This window comes from Protopterus annectens, chromosome 2.part1 (assembly GCF_019279795.1).
Source record: "Protopterus annectens isolate FY-2018-M chromosome 2.part1, PAN1.0, whole genome shotgun sequence".
Classification (NCBI taxonomy): Eukaryota; Metazoa; Chordata; order Ceratodontiformes; family Protopteridae; genus Protopterus; species Protopterus annectens.
In genome coordinates, this window is record NC_056729.1 from 1576420321 (window position 1) to 1576444477 (window position 24157).

A 24157-nucleotide genomic window follows, 5' to 3' on the forward strand; every position below is an offset into this window, starting at 1 on the left:
TGGTCTGCGGAGCCATTTTCATAGGTAGATACTAGGCTATCTGCCCTAGGGCATTTATAAGCTTAGCCAGAGTGTATTTGGCTTCCGCCTCCCTATTAGATTAGCCTACTTTTTGGATGCCTTTTTTTTCTAGCAACTTCTGTACCTCTGAGGTTGCATAATCCCTCTGGCTGGGTGGAAAATCTGGGACTGACTGATTCTCCAAAGGGGGGAGTGGAAAAGGGTATGTAATAACCTCTGGATATGGCCGTTTGTACGCATTTGTTTTGTGTGATTTCTAGCCAGGTGTTTGGGTACAATGACAGACAACCCCCGATTGCCTCCAGATATGGACAGATGGGCCTCCTCTCAGGAGCACTGGAAGGGCTTTTCAAGGAAAGAATCTCTGTCGCCTTGATTTTGCGAACCCCATCTGCCACAAGGTCAGCGGAAGAATCACTGCATGCATCAGGAAAAACTCTGGGATTTTTTCCCACCTTCTGACCTTTAGGGTAAGGTCTAGTGGGGAGGGAAAAATGGACTCCCAAGGCAGACTGAGTCTTTCTCTCCTGCTCACACCTGGTTAAGCTCTCTAACTGTGGGCCCGAACAATGACGAGCCATCAAAGGGGGCATTTAGTGAAGGAAGACTTGAAGGGTTCAGCAAAGTGACATAAGCGCATCCAAGAATGTCTCCTTAACGAGATTCCTGTACCTGCTACCCTGCTCGCTCCATCGGCTGCATAGGAGATCAGCTGCATGGAGGAGTTAACCACGGAGTTTAAGGTGGAGAGCTGAGATGAAACGTTTGAATTAGGCAGAGTCGGAACCGATGCTCAGTTCCGAACTCAACCAGCACAGAATGAAGGCGAGATAGGACAACATAACATCACCACTTTCACCTCCTGTGTCCGCAATCTTTTCCACTTGATCACAATATACACTTTGTGACCGTAAGTGAAGATGGCAGCAAAGACTGGCAAACAGAGAACTTCGTCCTATGACTAAGCTCTCATCAATCATCAGCAATGTGTGGTGCATTGCCAACAGTACTGCCGCATCTTCAACTATCTACTGGTCAATCTCCCAATCCCTTCTACCCTCACTCACGAACAAAACAAATATTTAATCTCCTAATCTTGGTGCAAATACAATCTCTCACTCACAGCACAATCCAATATTTTCTGTAATGAAACTATTAAACTAAAACCTCTGATTTAGAGGTAATGATTTTACTTATCCTCCTCCAGTTCTTAAAGATAAGTTGTCTAAAGCTTAGTACTAATGAGTCACTGCTTCAAAACTGGTCTAAAAGGAAGGGCCAAACAGAAAGACAGAAAAGAGTACCCCCAAGTGATAGTTTTCACAAAGAATAAGATACTGTTTCCTATTAGACTGCAATAAGACACACACACACACAACCTTGGACTCAAAGCCTAGTGTGCAGCTGATCAGCATTTACAATGTGACCTAGTGCCCAAAACAGTTTGCTCCAGCTCAGCCTGAAAAAACAGCATGGAGTCACCTTATAGGTTCATTATCAGCAAGGTAAAAGGGCTGAGGTCAATTGCAATGCCAGTCAACTGATCGGAAGGACTGGAAAAATTTTAAAACAGCCTAGATTCTAAAAATGGAAATTCCTTTGTATCAATTTTAATTTTGTGTGTATGTTGTGATGGGCTAGCATCCAGTCTATGGTTAGTGTCTTCCTTGCACTTGACTGGCTAGAAAGGACCTGGCTCCCACTGCGAACTTGAACTGGATTAAGCAGGTAGCCAGAACATTCAAGAATACTACACCATATGCTTTTTTATTCCAAAAGCAAATGGGGCAAAATCCCCAACTAAAAATTATATCCACATATCAACATATGACTAGATGGTCCACATGTTTATACTGGATGAATGAGTTTGCCTCACTGATTTTTTTGTTGTATAACTGACTTTAAATCATTTTAACATCAGTTTATATAAAAAAATAATTTTTAATTTTAAGTATGGAACAACTAATTGGATACTGGATACAAGTACCAGAACTAGCACGTTGTAAGGTATCAGGCACCTGTGCTTTGAACATGTCACTATTCACTGTAGAATAATAATCTAATCAAGATGCTAAATATTCAAATATGGGGAGCTATATAAAATCAATTACTACATGTGATCAGCTGTATTTTAGCATTGCAAAAGTCTACAATAACAGTGGATAACAGATCAATATCATTCAGAACACATTACAACATCATCAAAGTCTGTTAAGACAACATGAGAATGGAGAAAGGAGATTTTGTCAATAGGGAAGGCTGCACGTAGGTGTACAGAAAATATGCAAGATGGAACTGGAATTTACTGGAGAAAACTGCCAAAGTAACCAAGGTGTTGGTTGCAAATAACTGGAGAGTGGGAAAGGTAATGAAGTTGTATGAGGCCATGTAGATGTTTAGACTGCAGGAAAGCGATTACCTTCCCCACCAGGGACTGATATCAGAATACAGACAGAGAGACAGAGATAGGGAAAACTTAAGTTAAAGACCTGCTCTGGTGGAGTTTTCAGTTGAATTTAGAACAGAAGCTGCTGTTAAAAAAGGGATGATTAGTAGGACATATAAAACACTGTATGACAATTGTAACAATTAATCAGAGGAGGTTAGAAAAGATTGGGAAGAAAGACTTGAAAAGCAGTTTACAGGAGAACAATGGAAGGACATATGCTACACTCAATATAGGTTTACTGACAGACTGCAGCTCGGAAGTGGATGACATGATGGTAAGGAGGAGCCTGAACATACAATGTATCCAGGAGACAAGATAGAATGGTAGTGCAGCAAAGTTACTACACAGGAAGAGGACAAACTAGAAATATTCTGTGAATTTTGGTAAGATAGAGACTTTAGAAAACACTGAGGGATGTCATTAGAATTAGTGGCAGACTTATGGCAATTAGAATACAGTGCAAGGAAAGGGCACTGTTCATAATCAGCCTATGCTCCACAGCAGGGGTCTGATCGTGAAGAAAAGAGTGCATTCAGACAGCAGTTACAGGCCTAGGGGATAAAGTAGGACGGCATGAATTGGCGTTGATAATGGGTAACCTGACTGCACATACTGGGACACACAGAACAGGACTTTTGGTTTATCTGTGATTACTAGGTTATCAACCTCAGTGGACCTTAGTAAGTGTAATCATATTTCTCAAACATGAGAATCAAAGCCTGTACCTTGCATCTGTAAGGTAAACACCTTAACCATTATGCCACTGAAAACTGCCTTAGTCCACATGGGTGGGACAACAGGAATACAGGAGGACAGGCCATTCTAGACTTCTCTCTGGCAAACAGCTTGATGGTGACTGAAATATGGTTCAACAAGATAGACAGATCACATACAAGACTGGCCAACATGAACCTCAGATAGACCTCTTGCTAGTAAGGAAATGGCACTGGGGTAGAATTAGTCAATCCCAGTGAATCAGTCAGCCCACAGCATAAATCACTGGTTGCCAAAATCAGCTACAAGCAGTGGTTAGAGAAGGCACTAAGGAGAACAAAGACTAAGCTGAAAACCTGGAAGTTGATTGGAGAGAGAGTACAAGAAATCAAGGAATTACTCAGGACTCTTAACACCTCAACAAGAAAAGGAAATACATGTAGCTGAAGAAGAATGGCAATGTTTCAAAAGAGCATATATGAGGACTACAGAACAGGTACGTGGCTGAGCCAGGTTTAGAAATAAGGTACATGAGGAATTCTGGTAGTGGAATGCAGAAGTCCAGGGAGTCACAGAAAGGAGTGTAGGAAAAAGTGGGAGATAGAAAAGAAGGGCAGAGCTAAGAAGGAATATTGGTTGGCTAACAAAGACGCTAAGAGAGGAGTTGCAATAGCAAAAGAGACACTATAACAGCTTCTGGAAAGTGACCCAGTAGAATGCAAAAAGAAACTATATCAGGTTCTTAAAGGATGCCAGCAACAACCTGCTATCCAGCCCACAGGAAATCTACGGCAAATGGAAGGAGTACATTCAGCAGCTTCTGAAAAAAGAAAAACCCACAGAAACTGTACTGCCCCAGACACAGCCTATGATGAAAGATGAGGTGGAGCCACCCTAGACGTCAGGGAAAGCAGCAGGCTCAGATGAGGTCACAGCAGATATGATTAAGATATTGGGTGAAATAGGGGAGAAATGGCTCCTGAGGGGTACTCACAGCAGTATGGAGAGAGGCGTATACCTGAAGACTGGAAAATAAGCGTACTAGTCCAGATTACAATAACAAAGGGGACATTTCTAACTGTGGTCAGTTCAGAGGTAACAAGTTCCTGATACACTGCATGAAAGTACTGGAGAGGGTGACTGATAAATGAACACAGAGTAGTAGAAAGTAAGTTGGGACATGCGAAGTTCAGATTTAGATCAGGATGCTACACAGGATGCAATACAACTGATCCAATGTTTGCAGTGAGACAGACAGTTGAGAAGAAGCTAGAAATGAGGAAAGAGTCCAACTGGGAATTCCTAGAGACAGAAAAAGCATATGACAAGGTCCGAAGAAAGCTGATTTGGGCAGTCCTATGGTGGTTCAAAGGCCCAGAACAACTGGGATAATTAGTGCAGGCCATGAGCAAGGACCCACTGACTCAAGTACGAACAGTGTTCAGTCTCACAGAGCAGTTCCCAGTGGGAGTGGTACATCAGGGTTCACCTCTGAGCCCACTACTGTTCATACTGGTGATGAATTACATCAGCAAACAGGCTGAAGGGAACAGATCAACAAAGTTGCTATATGCAGACGATGTGACATTACAGGCAGATTCTGAGAAAGAACTTCTGTAAACAATAGGTGAATGGAATGCAAAACTGAAGCCACATGGCATGAAACTGAGTACAGATAAGATGGTTGTAATGGCAGCAAATGCAGGAAATCAGAAGCTGAGAATTAACCTGTTCTACTATTTTCCCTTCTGTCTTAACAGCTTCAAGTATCAGAGAAAGGTGGTAAAGAACAAGGGTCTCAATGAGGAGGTGAAAACTAGAATCAAAGAGGCTGCAGCCAACTGCTGACTGTCGAAGAAGGTAGGAGAGTGTCTCTGAAGCAAGAAAGATGGCAACAGTTGACATGACACCACAAACTCCATGTAGAAAAGGGGGTTGACAATGATTATTTATTTAACATTTGTTTACCGGGAAACTCTGACTGGGACTTTCAGCAGAGGCCTGGGATGAAATGCTCCAGATGCATGTCTTTGAAGAATAATGAAGAATGGGAGGGCATATGTATGGCTCCCACGTATGTGAAAAAAAAGTCTAAAACATTAAGAACCATTTCTTGGAAGTGTTTGCATAGGTATTTTTATACCACAAGCAGACTTCAAAGAATTCTTCCGCTAATGCTGGAGGTAGAATAGAGAAGAAAGTGGTAACTGGGAACATAAGTTATGGTAGGGTAATGAGTTGACAGATTTTAAAAATTCTGTGCAGAGTACTCTGCCAGAAACAGTCGGTGAGCAAATGGCTGTAACTAAGGAAATTATTCTTTTGAGCTGGGACACAGGATCAGAAATGCCTACACATAGTAAGGCCTTATCATAGGATCATAGGAGTTTACTAGGCTATTGACCTAGAATCATTTTAAGCCTAGCCATCTCATCACAATGCAATACCATAGAAATGCTAGTCAATACCAAACACTGCATTTAGTAATAACTGCCTATGTCCAGAAGGGTTGTGGGCACTATCCCCGGTAAGGATATATGGTGCCCCAACCACTCGTTCAGGTACCTTTTGAACATTGTCATAGAGGTGCCCCGTTTCACATGAATTGATATACTATTCCCCAAAGATGCAGCAGTCGCTGGGAGAGAAATCTGTCCCTCCAGCATGTCCTGTTTAAGTCACAGGCCATATTTAGGTCCCTGGAGTGGGTAGATGTAGTCCGGTTTGATTTATGGATATGCCGCAAGTTCATTAGATTTGGGTGTGAGATTGCTCTGTAAGTCAGGCATAAGTCTCTCCTAAGAAGTCTATATGATACAGAGTAGAGTGACATGGACTTTAATCAGTCTGTGTAAGGCACATGCTGGAGACCCTTGATCTTTGTTAGAAACCTCTGAGGTCTCTCCAATTGCTTCAGATGCTTTGTACACTACACTCCAAATGGGGTGTTATACTCAATTATGGACTGGAACAGAGCCAAGTAAAGAGGGGATATAACCTCTTTTGCTCTTGACGTGATACCTTTACTAATCAAGTATGCTTATATCCTTACCGGGGATAGTGCCCACAACCCATCTGGACAATCCGAGACAATCCAAGCCCTTGATTAGTAAAGGATACTTAGGTTGGAGCACCATATATCCTTACCGGGGATAGTGCCCACAACCCTTCTGGACAATCCGAGACAATCCAAGTCCTTGATAAGTAAAGGATACTTAGGTTGGGGCCCTATATATCCTTAGCGGGGATAGTGCCCACAACCCTTCTGGACAATCCGAGACGATCCAAGCCCTAGCCAGCAAACCGCCTCTCAGCCCCCACAGCCTAGATAGTTCCACCCCTAAAAATCTACCACTATTTAGCTTTCAACCAATTGCTACATCACTTATCTGCACCTTAATCAGAAAACTAAAACCCACCACATTCTCAGCTGACCAACTTCCAGCTGAATACCTACAAAAATCAGCTGATGCCATCGCCTATCCAGTCTCATTACTTATCAATCGCACCTTAAAAGAAGCAAAAATTCCATATATCTGGAAGATATCCTATGTCATTCCTCTCCATAAAGAGGGTAGTTCTACTGAACTCTCCAATTAGAGGCCTATAGCCATACTCTCTCCCCTAGCAAAGATAATGGAAAAATGTACTCAAAAACAGTTCATGCACCACCTAATAAACAACCAACTTGGCAGATACCCAGCAAGGTTTCAGACCTCACCACAGTACTACCACAGCCCTATTAGTCTTCTCTAACACCATAAACTTTCATCGTAACAATAACCATATCTCTTCAGCTCTATTCTTGGATCTGTCCAAAGCTTTTGATATGGTGGATCACAAACTATCAATCCACACCCTACAGTCACTCTGTCTAGATCCAAAATCACTTCAATGGTTTGATTCCTACCAAAGTGGTAGATAAGAAGTTATGTACCTACCATAATGTTCCATGTTAGTTGTCTTCTTCTCACCTTCTTTCTTGCAGGATGGTTTCGGAGAGCCGATCCTCGGCTCCGACTCGGCCTATACTATAGCTCGAGAGCTATTTTTACCGGCTCGAGGCAGCCCTATATCCCACAATACCATGCGCTAACTCCCCAGATCTCGTTTGGAAGCTAAGACATAGTATAAAACGTAATATTATAATAATAAAATTATAATCCTTTTTTTTTTTTTTTTTTTTTACGAGTACAGGTTACCTGCTAGTAACACTAAGGATACCATGAAAGACGCAACATATTGCATCTCCAGAAATGGAAGGACTCAGAACCTCGAGTCTATCCAGGCTAGGGGGCAGGAGGGAGGGACGCAAGAAAGAAGGTGAGAAGAAGACAACTAACATGGAACGTTATGGTAAGACCTAACTTCTTAATGTTAAGTTGTCATTCTCGCCTTCATTCTTGCTGGATGGGACAGCGTCCCTAGCATCTTAGTCCTGGGTGGCTCAATGGAACAGACTCCTGAGTACAGTGGAACCAAAATCAGCTCTATTTCTGGAGGCTAGATCAAGCTTGTAATGGGCAATAAAGGTATGTTTGGACGCCCATGTAGCTGCTGCACAAATGGCATCTAGTGGTAACCTTGCTTGAAAAGCCATTGAAGTTGATAGTGCCCTGGTTGAATGAGCTTTAGGCCTAGAGGATAGTTGCCTGTGTCTCAACTCATAGATCAAGGTAATAATAGATGTCAGCCATCTGGAAAGAGTAACTTTAGATACTGGAAGCCCTTTCTTGCCTGCAGCATAAGAGAGGAAGAGCTGGTCTGACTTTCTGAATTGTTTTGTCCTGTCTAGGTAATACCGTAATTGGCGATGAACATCTAATGAATGTAATTTTTGTTCAGCTCTGTTGGTATAGTCTGGGAAAAAGACGGGCAAATCAATGGAGTGGTTTAGATTTGCTTCCGATAACACTTTTGGTAGGAAGGAAGGGTTTGTTCTGAGAGTTACCCTATCTTTATTAAAAACCAAATAGGGAGGACGGACAGACAAGACTTGAAGTTCCGATACCCTTCTGGCAGATGTTATAGCTACTAAAAACAGCGTTTTCCAAGAAAGAAGTTTGAGGGAGCAAGAAGCTGCCGGTTCAAAAGGGGGTAGAATTAGTGAAGTTAGAACTAAATTCAAATCCCATTGTGGGGGTGGATCTTTAACTGGACGTCTGAGTAACAAAATGCCCTTGAGAAAGGCTTTACAGAGTTTGTGGGACATAATATTTGCTTCTGAGAGTCCAACATGAAAATTAGCAATGGCCGCTAATTGTACCCTGATAGTGACCGATGATGACCCCGAATGAAAAAGCTCCGCCAGAAAGTCTAGAACCTCATGAATGGGTGCATGGAAAGGATCTAAGGATCTAGTTTGTGCCCAGTGTGAAAAACGCTTCCATTTACTCGCATAAGTCTTCCTAGTATTAGACTTATGGGAAGCCAGAATGATATCACGAACAGGAGGAGAAATAAGGGGAAGCCTGGCTATGGCTGGAAGTGGAGCAACCAAGCTGTGAGGTTGATGGAATGTAGAGACTGATGCAGCTTGCCCGTGAAGTGGGTCAACAGATCCGGAAGGGGTTCCAGATGCCAAGGCTGTTCTAGTAGGTATTTGTGCAGGAACGGGAACCAAACTTGTCGAGGCCAAAACGGGGCAATGAGGATCATTTTGGATCTCAATGCGGTTGCTTTCTGAATTAGTTGCGGGATCAATGGAAAGGGAGGAAAGGCATAAAGAAGACCCCGGGGCCAAACGTGAACAAGAGCGTCTCTGAGGGGCTGGCCGTAGAGGGAAAAGTGTGAAGAAGTTGAGACACTTGCTGTTTTGCGGAGTTGCGAAAAGGTCGCAGCAAGGCTGGCCCCACTTCCGAAAAATTCTGTCTACTACCGCTTGATTTAGAGACCACTTGTGAGGCATGAGGACAGTTCTGCTCAATCTGTCTGCTATGACGTTGGACTTCCCGGGGATGTGCGTTGCTATCAGAAACCGTTGAGATGAAATCGCCCATTGCCAAAGTCCGAGTGCTTCTTGATAGAGGGGGTAGGACCTTGTTCCGCCCTGCTTGTTTATGTACCACACCACAGACATATTGTCCGTTTGAATTGCTATAGTCCCCGTGGGAAGAGAGCTCTGAAGGGCCTGCAACGTCAAAAGCACCGCCCTCATCTCCAGGACATTTATGTGCAGGTGGCTTTCTGACTGTTGCCAAGTGCCCTGGACCGTCCTGCCCTGATAATGCCCCCCCCCACCCGATCAGGGAGGCATCCGTTGTGACAGTGGCAACTGGAGGGGGGAGAACAAAGGGTCTGCCCTGAAAAAGCTGAGGGGAAACCATCCACCAGGAGAAATGTTTCTTGCAAGATGGTGTTATCAAAATGTTGTGGTCATTGGCAGCTGCTGAAAGGACCACTGAGAAAACAGCATCCACTGAAGGAGTCTCATGTGGAAGCGGGCTAATGGAAGTAGAAGAATCGCATCCGCCATGAGGCCCAACACTTTCAATACTAGCTTGACTTTGACTCTGCTGGGCTGAAACAGGAGCTGAACATTCCGCCTTATGTCTGTCACTCTCTGAGGTGGTAATGTTGCAGACATTTCTGTGGTGTTTAATACAGCGCCTATAAAGTTTATACATTGACAAGGCGACAAGGAGGACTTTGCAAAATTTATAGAAATACCCAGGCTGTTGCAAAAGATGGATAGTATAATCCCTGGCCATTATGAGATCCTGTTTGGTGGTAGCGGAAATGAGCCAGTCGTCTAAGTATGGAAATACCTGGAATCCTTTTTGTCTCAGGTGAGCCATGACCACTGCAAAACATTTGTTGAACACCCGGGGGGCTGTGGTGAGACCAAAGGGCAGGGCCCTGAATTGAAAATGACTGACTCCCAGCTGGAAGCGTAGAAACCTCCTGGAGCGCCTGTGTATTTTTATGTGGTAGTACGCGTCCTGGAGGTCTAATGAGCACATCCAGTTGTCTCTGCCCAAAAAGGGTAGAATGGACTGCAGTGTTACCATCCGAAATTTTGTCTTTAATACATAGTTGTTTAACCTGCTGAGGTCCAAACTGGGTCTCCAATCTCCTGTCTTTTTTGGTACCAAAAAGAATCTGGAGTAGATTCCGGATCCTAGCTGATCTGCTGGGACTGCCTGGATGACTCTTTTGTTTAACAGCTTTTTTATTTCTAGCTGAGCCTGACCCCTTTGTGCGGGTGGTACGTCTGGTAGGGGTTTTGGCAGTTGTACTGGAGGGAAAGTGAGAGGAATTTTGTAACCCTCGGATATGATCTTCTGTACCCATGTGTCTTGAGTGATGGATTGCCAGGCTTCCGGGTACAGAGATAATCTTCCCCCGACTGCCTCCGAAGGCGGACAGTCGGGCAGCTTCTCAGGGATGCTGAAAGGGCTGGTCAGGGAAAGATTCCCTGGAACCCTGGTTTTGTGGACCCCCTCTGCCCCTGGGGCGGCGTCTGTTATTATTCCCCCCTCTGCCTCTAGGGGAAAATTCACCACGTGCGGCAGGCGTGACTCCCTGTGGTTTGCGGAACCACATCTTTCCACCCCTCTGTCCTTTAGGATAAGGTCTAGAAGGCGTGGAAAAATGGACTCCCATGGCAGAGAGAGTCTTACCATCTTGCTCGCATCTGGTGAGGGTATTCTTCACCTGAGGCCCAAACAATTCCGAACCGTCAAAGGGGGTGTTGGTGAAGGACGCCTTGAAGGGGTCGGCAAAGTTACAGAGTCGCATCCAAGTGTGGCATCTCAACGCAACACCTGTGCCAGCGGCTCTACTCACTCCATCGGCTGCATAAGAGATTAGCCGCATGGAGGAGTTAACAATGGAGTTCAGGGTAGCCAGCTGAGAGTTTATTTTGTCCTTAAACCCCGCAGCAGAAGGATCCTGTACCGTTTCACCCAGCTCTGTGAGCAAGTCTCTTTGAAGGCGGGTGAAATGACATAAATAGTTCAGCGATCGCATAGAAAATGTCGCTGAAGCAAAGGTCCGCTTGCTGTACCTGTCCATGGTCCTGGACTCTTTGTTAGGAGGATGAACAGGTACAGAAGGATCAGCTAATTCCTTCTTAGTGGCTGCTGCTACCACCATAGCATCAACTGAAACACCTTTGGTGAGAAAGGATTTGTCATCTGGTGCAGAAATAAATTTAGAAGGCCTCCTAGGGGTATGTTTCATTGAATCAGGAGCTGCCCATACCTTTCTAGCCATTACCTCCATTAGTGGGTCGAAAGGGGGAGACACCCAGGAGGTGGAAGGGCGAGATCCAAAGGCGTCAAGGTAAACCGACTCGTCCTCGGAAGGTTTGAGAGTGGACCAATTTCCCCTCTGTCTTAGGATCTCCAGGATGTCTGAAAAGGAAACATCCTCAGAGGGGGATCTGGGGGAACCCTCCGACTCATCCAAGTCGGTGTCTGATGTGACAGACTCGGGAGAGTCTATGTGCTTCCTTCTTGCACTTTCTTTTCCTAGGGGGTTCCCCTGAAACTTCAGGGGAACCCTCGGAAGAGGAGAAGACACCCAAAGTGGGTACCTTACGCTTTGGATCTCTGCTGTCGGGTATAGGAGGGTGGCCAGAGACCGTAACAGGCACTACAGAGGGAGGAGCCGCAGAACTTAACCTTGGAGTGGACACTGGGTCCAGCACACTCCTCATCACCTCGAAGGCTCCTCTATCACACACCAAAGGTGGCCCCGGCTCCGAAGAGGCCGGAACCACCCCTGGAACTGACAGAGAAGGCTCCGAGAATGATGTCGGGACCGAACTAACCAGAGCCGAAGCTGTGAGAGCGGGGTCGGACCAGGGTCCGATGCCACTCGCCCCCTCGGAGCCGACAATGGAGTCCCGGCGCCCGGACCTCTCCATGGACGGAACCAATAAAGAGGTCGGAGCCGAAGGAGGGGGTATTGGCTCCGACGTGGGCAAGGCCAAGTTTCCGACGAACTCCGGCTCCGAACTCGAGAGATGAGTCGGAGGAGGAATGGATAACTGTATCGAAGGAGCCACAGTCTGGTGAGATGGGCTCTGAAGCATTTGGGCCAGCACCTGAGATTTTATGAGTCTACTGACCACCCTCTCGATGTCGTGATTGGAGAGCCTGGAAGACCTTGATGAATGAGTCCTATGACTCCGCTCCGATAGAAGGGGGGACCTCGGAGCCGATCTGACGGACTCTAAAGAAGGGGACCTAGAGCGCTTGCTCGCTGGGGTCGGCTCCGATGATGGTTTCGAAGTGGAACCCACTTTGCTCACCTCGGAGCCAGCCGGAACAGAGGTCGGAGCCGTCTCGACAACACCAGCCCTCGGCTCAGAAGCTGGAGCCGAGGGTTTGGCGGTTTTTGATGACTTCCCCGAGCCAGACTTGGATGGGGAGTCATCAGGCTTTAACAAGCCCCTTAGAATAAGCTTGTTACGCCTTTCCTGCAGGACTCCTGAACTAAATCTATGACAAACGGAACAAGAGTCCTGCAGGTGTAAAGGCCCCAAGCAATAGACACAAGAAGTGTGACCGTCTGACAGTGACAGCACGAGTCACACTTCTTGAATCCCCGAGACCTTAATGTCTTTGGACATTGCCCTAAGACAGTCACTCAATCAGCACCCACACTCACTCACTTACACACAAGGGGGAGATGAGGGGGCTGACTAAAACAACAACACACACACACACACACACACACACACACACACAGAGGTGAGTAAACAGAAAAACTAAAGCCTGTAGGCCTGATTATAAAAGTTAACTACAGGGGTGGGTAGGGCTTACGAAACAAACACTATTACGTATAATATCGATAGGGAACAAAAGTAGAGAAAATAACCTAATAACTACCTCAAAAAATTAGAAACTTGTTGAAAAAATCCTTTACTGACCTGAGCCGGTAAAAAAAGGCAACCTCGCAGTGAAGCGGCAAACGAGATCTGGGGAGTTAGAGTTAGCACATGGTATTGTGGGATATAGGGCTGCCTCGAGCCGGTAAAAATAGCTCTCGAGCTATAGTATAGGCCGAGTCGGAGCCGAGGATCGGCTCCGAACCCATCCAGCAAGAATGAAGGCGAGAATGACAACTTAACATCAGGCTGTACTTTGGCAGGTCAAACTCTCCACCCTATTACCCAACACCCTGGGAGTTCCACAAGGTTCTATATTAGGCCCACTGTTATTCTCCATCTTCATCAATGATTTGCACACTGTCATACCTAAAGTCAACTGTATCCAATATGCAGATGACTCTACACTAATTTGCTCAGCTACATCCCCTACAGAGTTACAGCTAACTACCCAGACTACCTTTAACACAATAGAAAACTGGCTCTCTAATCGCCGCCTGATATTAAATCCCAAAAAGATTAAAATGCTAATATTCCTACCAACACAAAGGTCCTGCACCATAAACATCACAATTAAATCGAAGGATGGCACAGTCATCTCACCTGACCTATCTACTAAACTTCTAGGTGTCACTATCGACAACTACTTAAAGTTTGACCTACATGTTAACCAACTGATCAAAACCATCAATAAAAAACTAGGATCACTGTATAGAATAAAAAGCTTTCTGACTCACCCAGCCATGGTAGCCATTGCTCAATCTCACCTTCTCTCTACTCTCCTGTATGCATCCCCTCTTCTTCTTAATAATAGTAAGACAACCCTAAACAAGATCACTACCTGTTATAATCACATCGCCAGATTTACCACTGGGCTCCCTTTCAGGACACATCACTGCATCAACCTAACTCAGCTCGGTTGGCTCAAACTACCTGGTCTATTGCTATATAACCAAGTGATCATGGCCCACAAAATTATATATAACCCTGAAAACACCCCTGCACTCAAAAACCTAGTCACCCTGTATAACAACCCAAGACCATTGCGTTCTTCTAACAGAGTCCTCATCCAGACATACAAAACTAATAACCTAGCCGGTGACTCACTCCTTACTCTGTAGGCAGATCTTGGAACCTTTTACCTCCTGAGATTACCTCACTTTCTTCTCTAAGTCATTTCAAAAAAAAAAAAATGTGTGTCTCAATGTTCTTTTGTAACTTCATGCTACCCAAATTTTTGTGTTATAAAATGATACTTTTTGTTTTGTTATTGTTAGGAGCTTTTCTCCCCGGGCCTCTGCTGAAAATGGACATATATCCAGTTGGACTACCCCGGTTAACAAATGTAAAATAAAAATAAAATACATAGAAAACCTTCCTTACTACACTAGACACATGGTGGTCGAAGTTAAGGTCGCAGTCAACTTGTGATCCCAGATCCCTTACCACTTTGTGGGTACTTAGGGCATTGCTGTTGGATTTGATAATGTGAATGGACATTGTCTGTACCGAAGGGAATGATGATGCATTTCTCTGCATTCAGTTTGAGACCATGACTAAGACACCAGTCACTGATCTGTGCAAGATCCTCCTGGAGTATACTGACATAATTAGGGGATTCAATTTCACCCAACTTGCAGTTGTCCGCAAACTTGGTCAGCCACAACTCCTTAGTTTTGACCTAAACATCTGATAAGTATATACCAAACAGTAGGAGGCCTGGCACTGATCCCTGCGGCACCCCGCTGATGACAGGTCTGCTTGTTGAGGTGGAGTCACCCACTTTGATAGTGTGTGTCCAGTTTGTGAGCCAAATGGCAACGCATCTTACAACAAAGGGGTTTTCATTCAGTTTGCTAAGTTTATAGGTAATGCCTGAGTGTGGGATTGTGTTGAAAGCCTTTGCCAAGTCGAGGTATGCTGTGTGCACATATTTGCTCTCATCAATGGCCCTGGTCACATTTTCAAAGAAATCCACTAGATTTAACCAGCAAAATCTGCCCTTGACGAAGCCAAATTGGGTTGGATCCAGGGTTTGGAGGTTACCTATGCCTTAATGATTTCCATAAGGATACTTTCCAGACTTACGGGTCTGTATTTCACTCAATTTCCCAGTGGCTAGATAGGTTGAGTAATAACCTACAGTGTAGTATGTCCTGGGTTCGAGTACTGGCCAGGAATACCTTTGCCTGGCAGCTGGTACAGAAGGTAAAGGCTGTGAGTTGTACTTCCTGTGATTCCCTTAGTTGCCTACTTTGTACCATTGCAAAAGTAATGTAATCAGAGAGTACATGGAAGCAAATAGGAATTTCAGCTATGCTCCTTAGTGGAAACCCTGGACTGTAAGCTTAAGTAACTACCTGCAACTTTTTCCAGGTTCAGTGGCTCAAATGACTAACGCAGTTAGCTTGTATGATGGTGTTCAGAGTTCTAATCCAGAAATAAAGATATTTTGAATGTGAAGTAGTAATAAGTTATGTTTACAAAAGTTGGTATAAGGGTTAAGGTGTTTACCTTACAGACACAAAGTGCAGGGTTTGCTTCTTACATGGAGTAACTGACAAGACTGAAAATGGCCCACAGAGGCAGTTAGCCTAGTACTAACCTATGAACCTATGAATTCCCTGGATCTGTTGCTAGGCCACCTTTGTGGGGGGAATAACTGTTGCTCTTCTCCATTCTGCACAAACAAAGCCTGTGCTTAGGCTATGATTGAAGAGGGTACTTGATTGTAATGTTAGTTCATGTTTTAGCCTGTGTAGAAGACAGCCTGGGATGCCTTCTGGTCCTATAGAGGCTGCGTTTTTTTTTGTCTCTGACAAGGCTTTGATGACCTGCTCTTAAGATATGTAGGGTGGGAGGAAGGTTTGTGATAAGTTTGGAGGGGATAAGGGAGCGAAATTTTCATCAAACCTATCTGCTAGCAGGTTTGCTATCTCTGTAAGGTCAATGTGATACGGTTGGTCACTAGTTCTGCACATGCTTGGGTCCTACCTTTTAGGCTATGTATGTAGCTGTAAAAGGCATTACGGTTATTTTGAGTGTGCATGCTAAGTTTTTCTCAAAGAAGCCCTTAGAGGATTTGACAAGTTGTTTTATTTGCTTGTTGAGGCTGAGGAGGGTGCTTTTCCATTGTTGGGGCCTCACCTTTATTTTCTTGGACAGCAACTTTTTGCATTTATTGTAAATTTTGTGGATGCCAGCCATCCACCATGGCAGCTTGTTTTTACTTTGGTTCTGGTTTGAATCTTTCTGGTACAGCAGAGTCTATACACTTCTGCAAGTGATTGTACAGGGCTTTAATATAAACTTCAGTGCAGTTATCACTTCCAGCTGAGGGTGGGGCTTGGAATGCATTTATACCTTCACCTAGGAGGGTATACTTTGCCTTGGCAAAGTTTTTTAGTTTTATTTCGCCCTTTGTGAGTTTAGTTGTTAGTGCCAGCTCGAAGGTGACTGATTGGTGGTCAGATTTAACTAATGGGGGTCTGACAGTTGCAGCAGTGCATCTGTCAGACATGTCTGTGAGGACCAGATCTAGTATGTTTGTTCCTCTTGTCGGGGTATGAACAATTTATTCCAGGGCATCTGAGTTAACAAAGTCAAGGAACTTTTGTACTAGTGAGCTAGGACTAGCATAGGTTTCCCAGTTGATAGTGGGATAATTGAAATCTCCCATAACCAGAGTGAAATATTTGGATTGTCTCCAGTTTGGTCAAGTATACTTCGTGCACATCATGACCATGGAGGGGGATCTACAGTATGACTAGCTATGACTTGAATGGGGGTCTTACCCACCATAACCTGAACTTGAAGTAACTCCATAGAGTTGTCCTGTCTAACTAGACGGGAGGTGAATTTATCTCCAATATAGATAGAAGATGCGCCTCCTTTGGTTTTCACACATGTGATAGATAGACAGATTAGTACTAAGCTAACTGCCCTTGCGAGCCATTTTAAGCTTAGCCAATTATCCCTTGTGAGACTCAAACCCTGCACCTTGTGTTTGTAAGGAAAACACTTTAACCATTAGGCCACCCTCCCACCTGGTCTGAAGGTGTGGAAGGCATTGTAGCCTTGCAAGGCTTGGCTACTCTCTGAAGCCTTGAACCAGGTTTCTGTGACAGCACAGACATCTACATCTTCCAGTTATAGAAGTGCTTCCAGAGTGTGCAATTTTTTGGGTTAATTCTGTTGGCTGCCAAAAAATCAATTAGAAACAGAAAATCAAAGTATAAAGCAACTGTATTTGAAGTACTGAAAATTATAAGAGAGCTAAACGAACCAGAAAGTGGGAACTCACTGAAAGGGAAAGAGTAAATTACATAGAGATAAATGGAAATTGGAACAATACATGCAGAATAATGTACTCGAGAAAGAGTCGTGAGGTTCTAGGGAAGGAAAGAACTCCACAATTTATGTAATGTTGAACTGATGATAATTACAAGGAAAAACATATGTGATGTATAACATATGTAAATAGAAAAATGTTAACATATGGTTTATTTTCTTTTCAGTTAATGTATGTTTGCCTGTGTCATAAGTGATAATTTAATAACTGTCTTTAAACAAAGATTACACTAATTTTCACTATTTGCCTACTGTAAAGAGCATTTTTATGCCTGTATTAGATGGTGATTATGTTTATCCTAATTATTTAACTTCTGAAATTTCTAGTGACTTTAATATTTTAATGTTAAATACAGATACTTTGTGTTACAGTCATAAATAACAACAGTGACTGCTGTCAACAAAGTAGTAAGTTTTAGGCATACTCAGCTTATCTCTGCATTATAAACTCTATTCATTTTTTCTATCAGCACAGTTTGAACCGTTTCCATACAGCTGAACATGTAGGCAGTGGGGCACTGAGCTCTGAAAGCAAAATATGCCTTAATGTGCCTTAATATACATTGTATTGTAATACATTTCGATGCACTGAAGGCACTTCACAAAATGTGCCTTGTGCCTTACAAGACAGATATACACAAGATAACCAAAACTACAGAAATTTATTATCTGACATGCAAACTTCATGCCACAGACACCTACCTCTCCCTGGCTATTACAGTGACGTGTGCTAATGATAAAGCCAGCCTCTTCAATCATTTTTAGGATAGTTCCACCATGGACACTGCCTGCAATGTTGGCATCATCAGGACGCATAATCCTGAAAGAGAACATATAAACATAATTAAATAAACGACCGCTTATTAAAACAAGCAGAATAAACACAAACATAACTTGCTCATCTAAGCCATTATGGTATCAGAAAATCTATACCAATCTTAATTTTAGTTTCTGGATTTTTTAAACATCTTTATTAATATGACATTTTTAAAATGTAACAAAAGCTTTCTTTTTAAGAATTTTCATTCGCTCCAACGTTTCATTTAATTCTCATTTCCTGCCTTCCCTTAAGCTTCACTCTTTTTCTTAAACATTATTCTGCAACCATAGTTCCTACAAATTCTAATTATTTCTACGTAATTTGCTCCCTCCCTTTTCTACAGATTTCACTTTCAGTTCTTTTACATCTCTTTACAATGTTCAGTACTTCAGTTACAGCTGCTTTAAACTTTAAAGATTCACAGGTGGTTACTATGTTATCAGTGCAAGTGCCACTTTAATCCTAAAACAGGCTTACCCCAAATTTAACAAAACATTTTTAGTAATCTTCTAGTAATTTATTTATTTTTTGTCAGAAAAAAAGCATTAAACTTAGTAATGCCTTACCCTGACTGGGCAATACAGCTCATATATCCCAGCTCAAAAGAATCATTCCCTTAGTTAAAGCTAGTGGCTCCCCCCAACATTTCTGACAAAGTACTCTCTAGGAAATTTTTAAAATCTTCCATCCCATTACATTCTCAAAAAAAACAAGTTCTTAACTACCTAATTACCCCTCTCTTTCCAATCGCACCTCTAGCATTTGGTAACTACTTAAGGAAAATTTCTCTAAAGTCTGCTTAGGGAATAAAATACCTTTGCAAACACTTCCAAGCAAAATTTCTAAAGCTTTTGGACTTTGCTGCATACTTAGGAGCTGTACAGAGGTCTTCTCATTGTTCCTTTCCATATCACCTTTCCATTCTCTCTTCCCAGTCTTAGCCGAACTCTTCTGATTCTTACAATGCAATATTTTATATGGCATACTAATTATCCCTTTAACAGCTACTTCTATTCCAGAGGGAAAAAAATCTACCACTGATGATCTTTCATTAAGCAATCCCATGTCAGATTCACATTGCCTATAAAAAACTTATGTACCCATCATAACATTCCATCTGTGTTGTCCATTTTCATTCTTTCTCAACTGATGAGCTCGGATCAGACACTCAGATCTGACTCGGCCACTTCTACCAGATCATCAGATGCTAGTACTCTCGAGCTCCTCCCTTTACACATAATGCCCCGCCAACCTAACATATTCCAGATCTTGTATGTCACCATTAGGTCCAGATGCAGATTCCTTAGCTCTTCAGCTGACAGCCTGGGCTGTCTAGCAATCACTGGAATTGGAGAAACCATGTGGTCAGCCTAAGACCTAATATGTCTGAGTCATACCTGTCGAGTGAGGCAGGAGGTCTGGAGTTGGATCCAGAATCCAGGGTGGATGCATGCTTAAGATGAGGCCAGAGGCAGGGAAATCAAATCTGAGGAGGGAAAAGGGTGCAATGAGGATAACTGTGCTCTTCAACCAAACTACTCTCTGAAGAAATTTGGAAATTAGTGGCAAAGGTGGAAAAACAAAGGAAACCAGAGAGCCAATTGTGGACTACAGCATTGCTTGGTGACTCCTCCAATGGAGGGATCAGGGCAAAGAACCTGCTGCACTTGTTGTTGAGGGGAGAGGCAAATAGATTGCAGCATGGTTGACCCCACTGACAGAAAATTCTCTCGGCCACACTGGTATTAACAGACAACTCCTGAGGCATCAGAATGGACCTGCTTAGTTTGTCTGCAATCAAGATGGATTTCCCCAGAATGTGCATTGCTATTAGAAAGCAAATGGAAGAGATTGCCTATAGCCAAACTCTCATAGCTTCTCAACAAAGAGGTTAAGATCTGGTTCCTCCTTGTTTGTTGATATACCAGACTACAGACATACTGTCAGTCTGTACTACAATCATCCTGGATCAGATACTGTCTTGAAAGGCCAGCAATGCTAGGAGGACAGCTCTCATCTCCAAGACACTGATATGTGTCTTGGCCTCTTTGAGTGACCATATACCTTTCACTGTCCTTCCCACGTAGTGCCACCCCCACCCAAACTGTGAGGCATCCATGGTAATGGTGGCCTTGGGCAGAGGAAGAACAAAGGGACGGCCTTCATGAAGCTGGTTCAAATGAATCCACCACAGAAGATACCTTTTCCGCAGTTGTGTGATCTTGACTGGGGTGGATAATGGATGTTGGAGAATGGACCACTGAGTCAATAGACCCAGCTGAAGGATTTTCATATGGATCCTGGCCAAAGGGACAAGGGTGATAGCTGTGGCCATGGAACCCAAAGTTTGTACTATCAATTGGGCTGAAAAAGATGAACTTTAGATCATTTTGTTATCTTAGGACTGCAATGTATTTATCTGAGTTGAAGAAAGAGAGGCTATCTGACTGTGTCCAAGCAAGCAACTATGAACTCCAGACTCTGTGATGGCGTATGTAGAGACTTGTTGTAATTGACTATTATTCCCAGATGAGAACAGAAATGAAGCAAGTAATCCCTTGCCTGTAGAAGTCAATGCCTGATTACAGTAAGGGGCCAGTTGTCTAGACATGGAAACACACAGAATCCTAGCAGTCTCAAGTGAGCTGCTACCACTGCCATGCATTTGGTCAACACCCTGGGGGGCTATGGAGAGACCAAAGGGCAGTGCTCTGAACTGGTAATAACTGGCTCCCAGCCAGAAGTGTAGGTATCTTCTGGAGCGCCTGTTCATTCTGATGTGAATCCTGAAGGTCTGCTGAGCGCATCCAATCATCCTTTTACAGTAGAGGAAAAATGGACTGTATTATGACCATCCGAAACTTTGTATACTGAACAAACTGGTTTAAATGCTGAGACCCAGAACTGGTCTCAAATCCCTCGTCTTTTTTCGTACTAAGAAGAATCCTGAATAAGTTCCAGACCCTCTTTGTCCTGGTGGGGAACTACTTGGCTGACTATTTTTTTCTAGCAGCTTTTTTATTTCCAGGAAAGCTGCTTCACCCTGACTGGGTGGAATATCAGGGATTTTCTTCACTTTTCTTTCTGTGGGAGAGGTTAGGGAAATGTTATAGCAATAACCCACGCCTGGGTGTGGGTAATGCTGGATTTACCCACGGTTGGCATGGTTTGGTCCCGAGGCCCGGACCAAACAAAGCCAACCGTGGGTAAATACAGCATTACCCACACCCAGAAGTGGGTTATTGCTATTATATCATGACATTATTTAAGAAAAGAAACTATTACTTTTCTTAAATAATGGCATAGTATAATGCCTGTTTACTGCCCTTCCGCAGATGTCTGGCATCCGGCAGTTCTGATGTACTGCGGCGCCTGCGCAGTACATCAGAGTTGTGGGCAAAAGCAACTGAGAAAGCAAGATCTCCGTTGCTTTTTTTACTGTTTTAAGCTATGTTAAATGGGTTTAACATAGCGAGACAGTTTAAAATAAGCAACGGAGATGTCCGTTGCTTATTTTAAAACTGTCTCGCCATGTTAAACCCATTTAACATAGCGAAACAGTAAAAAAGCAACGGAGATCTTGCTTTCTCCGTTGCTTTTTAAAACCTGTCTCGCTATGTTAAATGGGTTTAGCATAGCGAGACAGCTTTAAAATAAGCAACGGAGATCTCCGTTGCTTATTTTAAAGCTGTCTCGCTATGTTAAACCCATTTAACATAGCGACAGTTTAAAAGAGTTATACTAATGGAAACAAGTCCGGGCGACCGGACCTTTTTCCATTAGTATAACTCGATTTACAATGTGCACGCTGGCCAATCAGCGTGCACGTTTTGGGGGGGGGTCATGGTATAATATGGTATAACCCCTGGATATGATCCTCTGCACCCAAAAATCTTTTGTTATAGATAGCCAGGCTCTCTGGTGCAGAGATAAACGACCCCAGACTGCCTTCAGAGGGAAACAGTCAGGCCTCCCTGCAGGAGCACTGAGAGGGCATATCTGAGAAAATCTCTAAAGCCCTGGTTATGCTGACCACCTCTGCCATGAGGGTGGCATCTTTCATTTTGCCTCTGGTGAATTATCTCCTCATGAATCCTGGAATGGACTCTGGGAATTCTTAAACCACATTTTTCTACCACATCACTGGTTCCAAGTGAGTATTTTTTTGAGTAGAAAAACGTACTTCCAGGGCAGACAAGATTCTTTCCCTCCTGTTCACACCTGGACAGCATGTCCTACCATGGGGCCAAACAGAGAAAATCCATCAAAAGGTGCATTGAAGAACGAAGACTTAAATGGCTCCACAAAATCAAATAAGCACATCCAGGCGTGTCACACAATTGCTATGACTGAAACCGCAACCGATGAGGTACATTTCACTGCATGGCAATTCAACCTCATGGACATGCTCCAGATGGAATGGAGGGTGGCCAGTTGTGGGGAGATTTTGTTTCCATTCTCAGATGACATGGACGTAGGAAGAGATTTGGTAAGCTCCTTGAGCAGATTTTACAGTTTCATAAAATGTGCCAAGCAATTCAGCGACCTGAGGCCATCATATACGTACTTCCCAAATCCGTCCAAACCCTTAGACTCTCTATTAGGTGGATGGGCAGAATAACTCTGTTCTACCAGTTCTTTCTTTGTGGCTGCAGCAATAACTATGGCATCAACTGATACTTCCTTGCAACTAGAAAAGCAAATATATAAAGATTTTTTTTGAGAGAGAGAGAGAAAAGGGAGAAAGAAGAAAGGAAAAGAAGGAAAACTACCAACAGTGGTAGATGGAATATCCTGTAAAGTACAGGAAGGTACCAGTAATGGTATTCCTGTAAAATACAGGAAGGTACCAGTAATGGTATTGAGAAAAGTACAGAAAAAAACATTAGCTCAAAAAAAGCTAACTTACAGAATATAGGAGGGAGGAACAGAAACAGCAAAAAATAAATTTAAACTCACAACCAGAAATAGCTCTTGAGAGTTTTTTTTTAATTTTTCCACTAAGGAATCCGCATCTGGACCTAATGGTAGCAAATGAGATCTGGGGTACATTAGGTTGGCGAAGCACTATGGGTAAAGGGAGGAGCTCAAGAGTTCTAGGCTCCAATGATATGGTAGAGGAATGAATGAAAAGGACAACATCAAATACCCTGTTATCAATCTCAAGTAAGACAGACCGTCTTTACAGTCCAATCTTCTACTTGGCTTCATCTTACTCTGTTACCTTTCCCTCTCTAGTTATTTGCTCCCAAAGCCTTAGCTCATTTATTAATTTTTCTCCAGTAACTTTCAGCCCCATCTTGCTTCCTTTATATACCCCTACTTGCAGTCATCCTTTTTGGTAAAATCACCTTTCTCCATTTCCAGGTTGCCTTAGTTCTTAGAATACTTTCTACTACTTTATGAATATAACATTCTATGTGGCTGTTATTCTCCTTAAGAACCTTTATCCAAAATCCTACTCTCTCCTTACTTGTCAACACCCCCCATTTCATCACCATCATCCTTTCCACTATGACTTCTAACTTTCTGTTTATGTTCACAGGTTCAGAGATTCATAGGTGTGCACTTCGCTAACAACCATAAGAGCCTTTTTAAGACTAGTCATCCATCCTAAATCTCTGACAAATTCTGGTATCTGATAAATGTAAACAGCTGCTTGGGAGATGAAACATTTACAAGCAGTGGCTTGGGAGATGAACCATCTCCAGGCTACCTGTGTCCATTACAGACATAGGTGCCAAATCAGTTACAGTTGAAATGGGTTAGGGAGGAATTCTGCTTTACATGAATGGAGAACTTGTTTAAGAAAAGGGGTAGTCTCTGAGATATATACCTGTATCTCCAGCAGGTGCTATTTATATCACAGGCAAAGTTGAAGTCTTTAGAATGGGTAAGTCTGGTGCTGTCTGTTTTGTGCATATGCAAGAGGTCCATCAGGATAATGTCTGACAATGCCTTGTAA

The 24157-nt window shown here is 43.3% G+C and overlaps 1 protein-coding gene across 3 annotated transcripts in view; it reads right to left on the reverse strand.

The window, feature by feature from the left end:
• ACOT7 (acyl-CoA thioesterase 7) overlaps nt 1-24157 on the reverse strand; it is a 2743423-nt gene that overhangs the window by 2214178 nt on the left and 505088 nt on the right. For all 3 annotated transcript variants that reach the window (XM_044063020.1, XM_044063019.1, XM_044063021.1), the window contains exon 2: nt 18075-18192. In XM_044063020.1, the coding sequence (XP_043918955.1) occupies nt 18075-18192 (118 nt within the window). The remainder of the gene's footprint in view (nt 1-18074; nt 18193-24157) is intronic.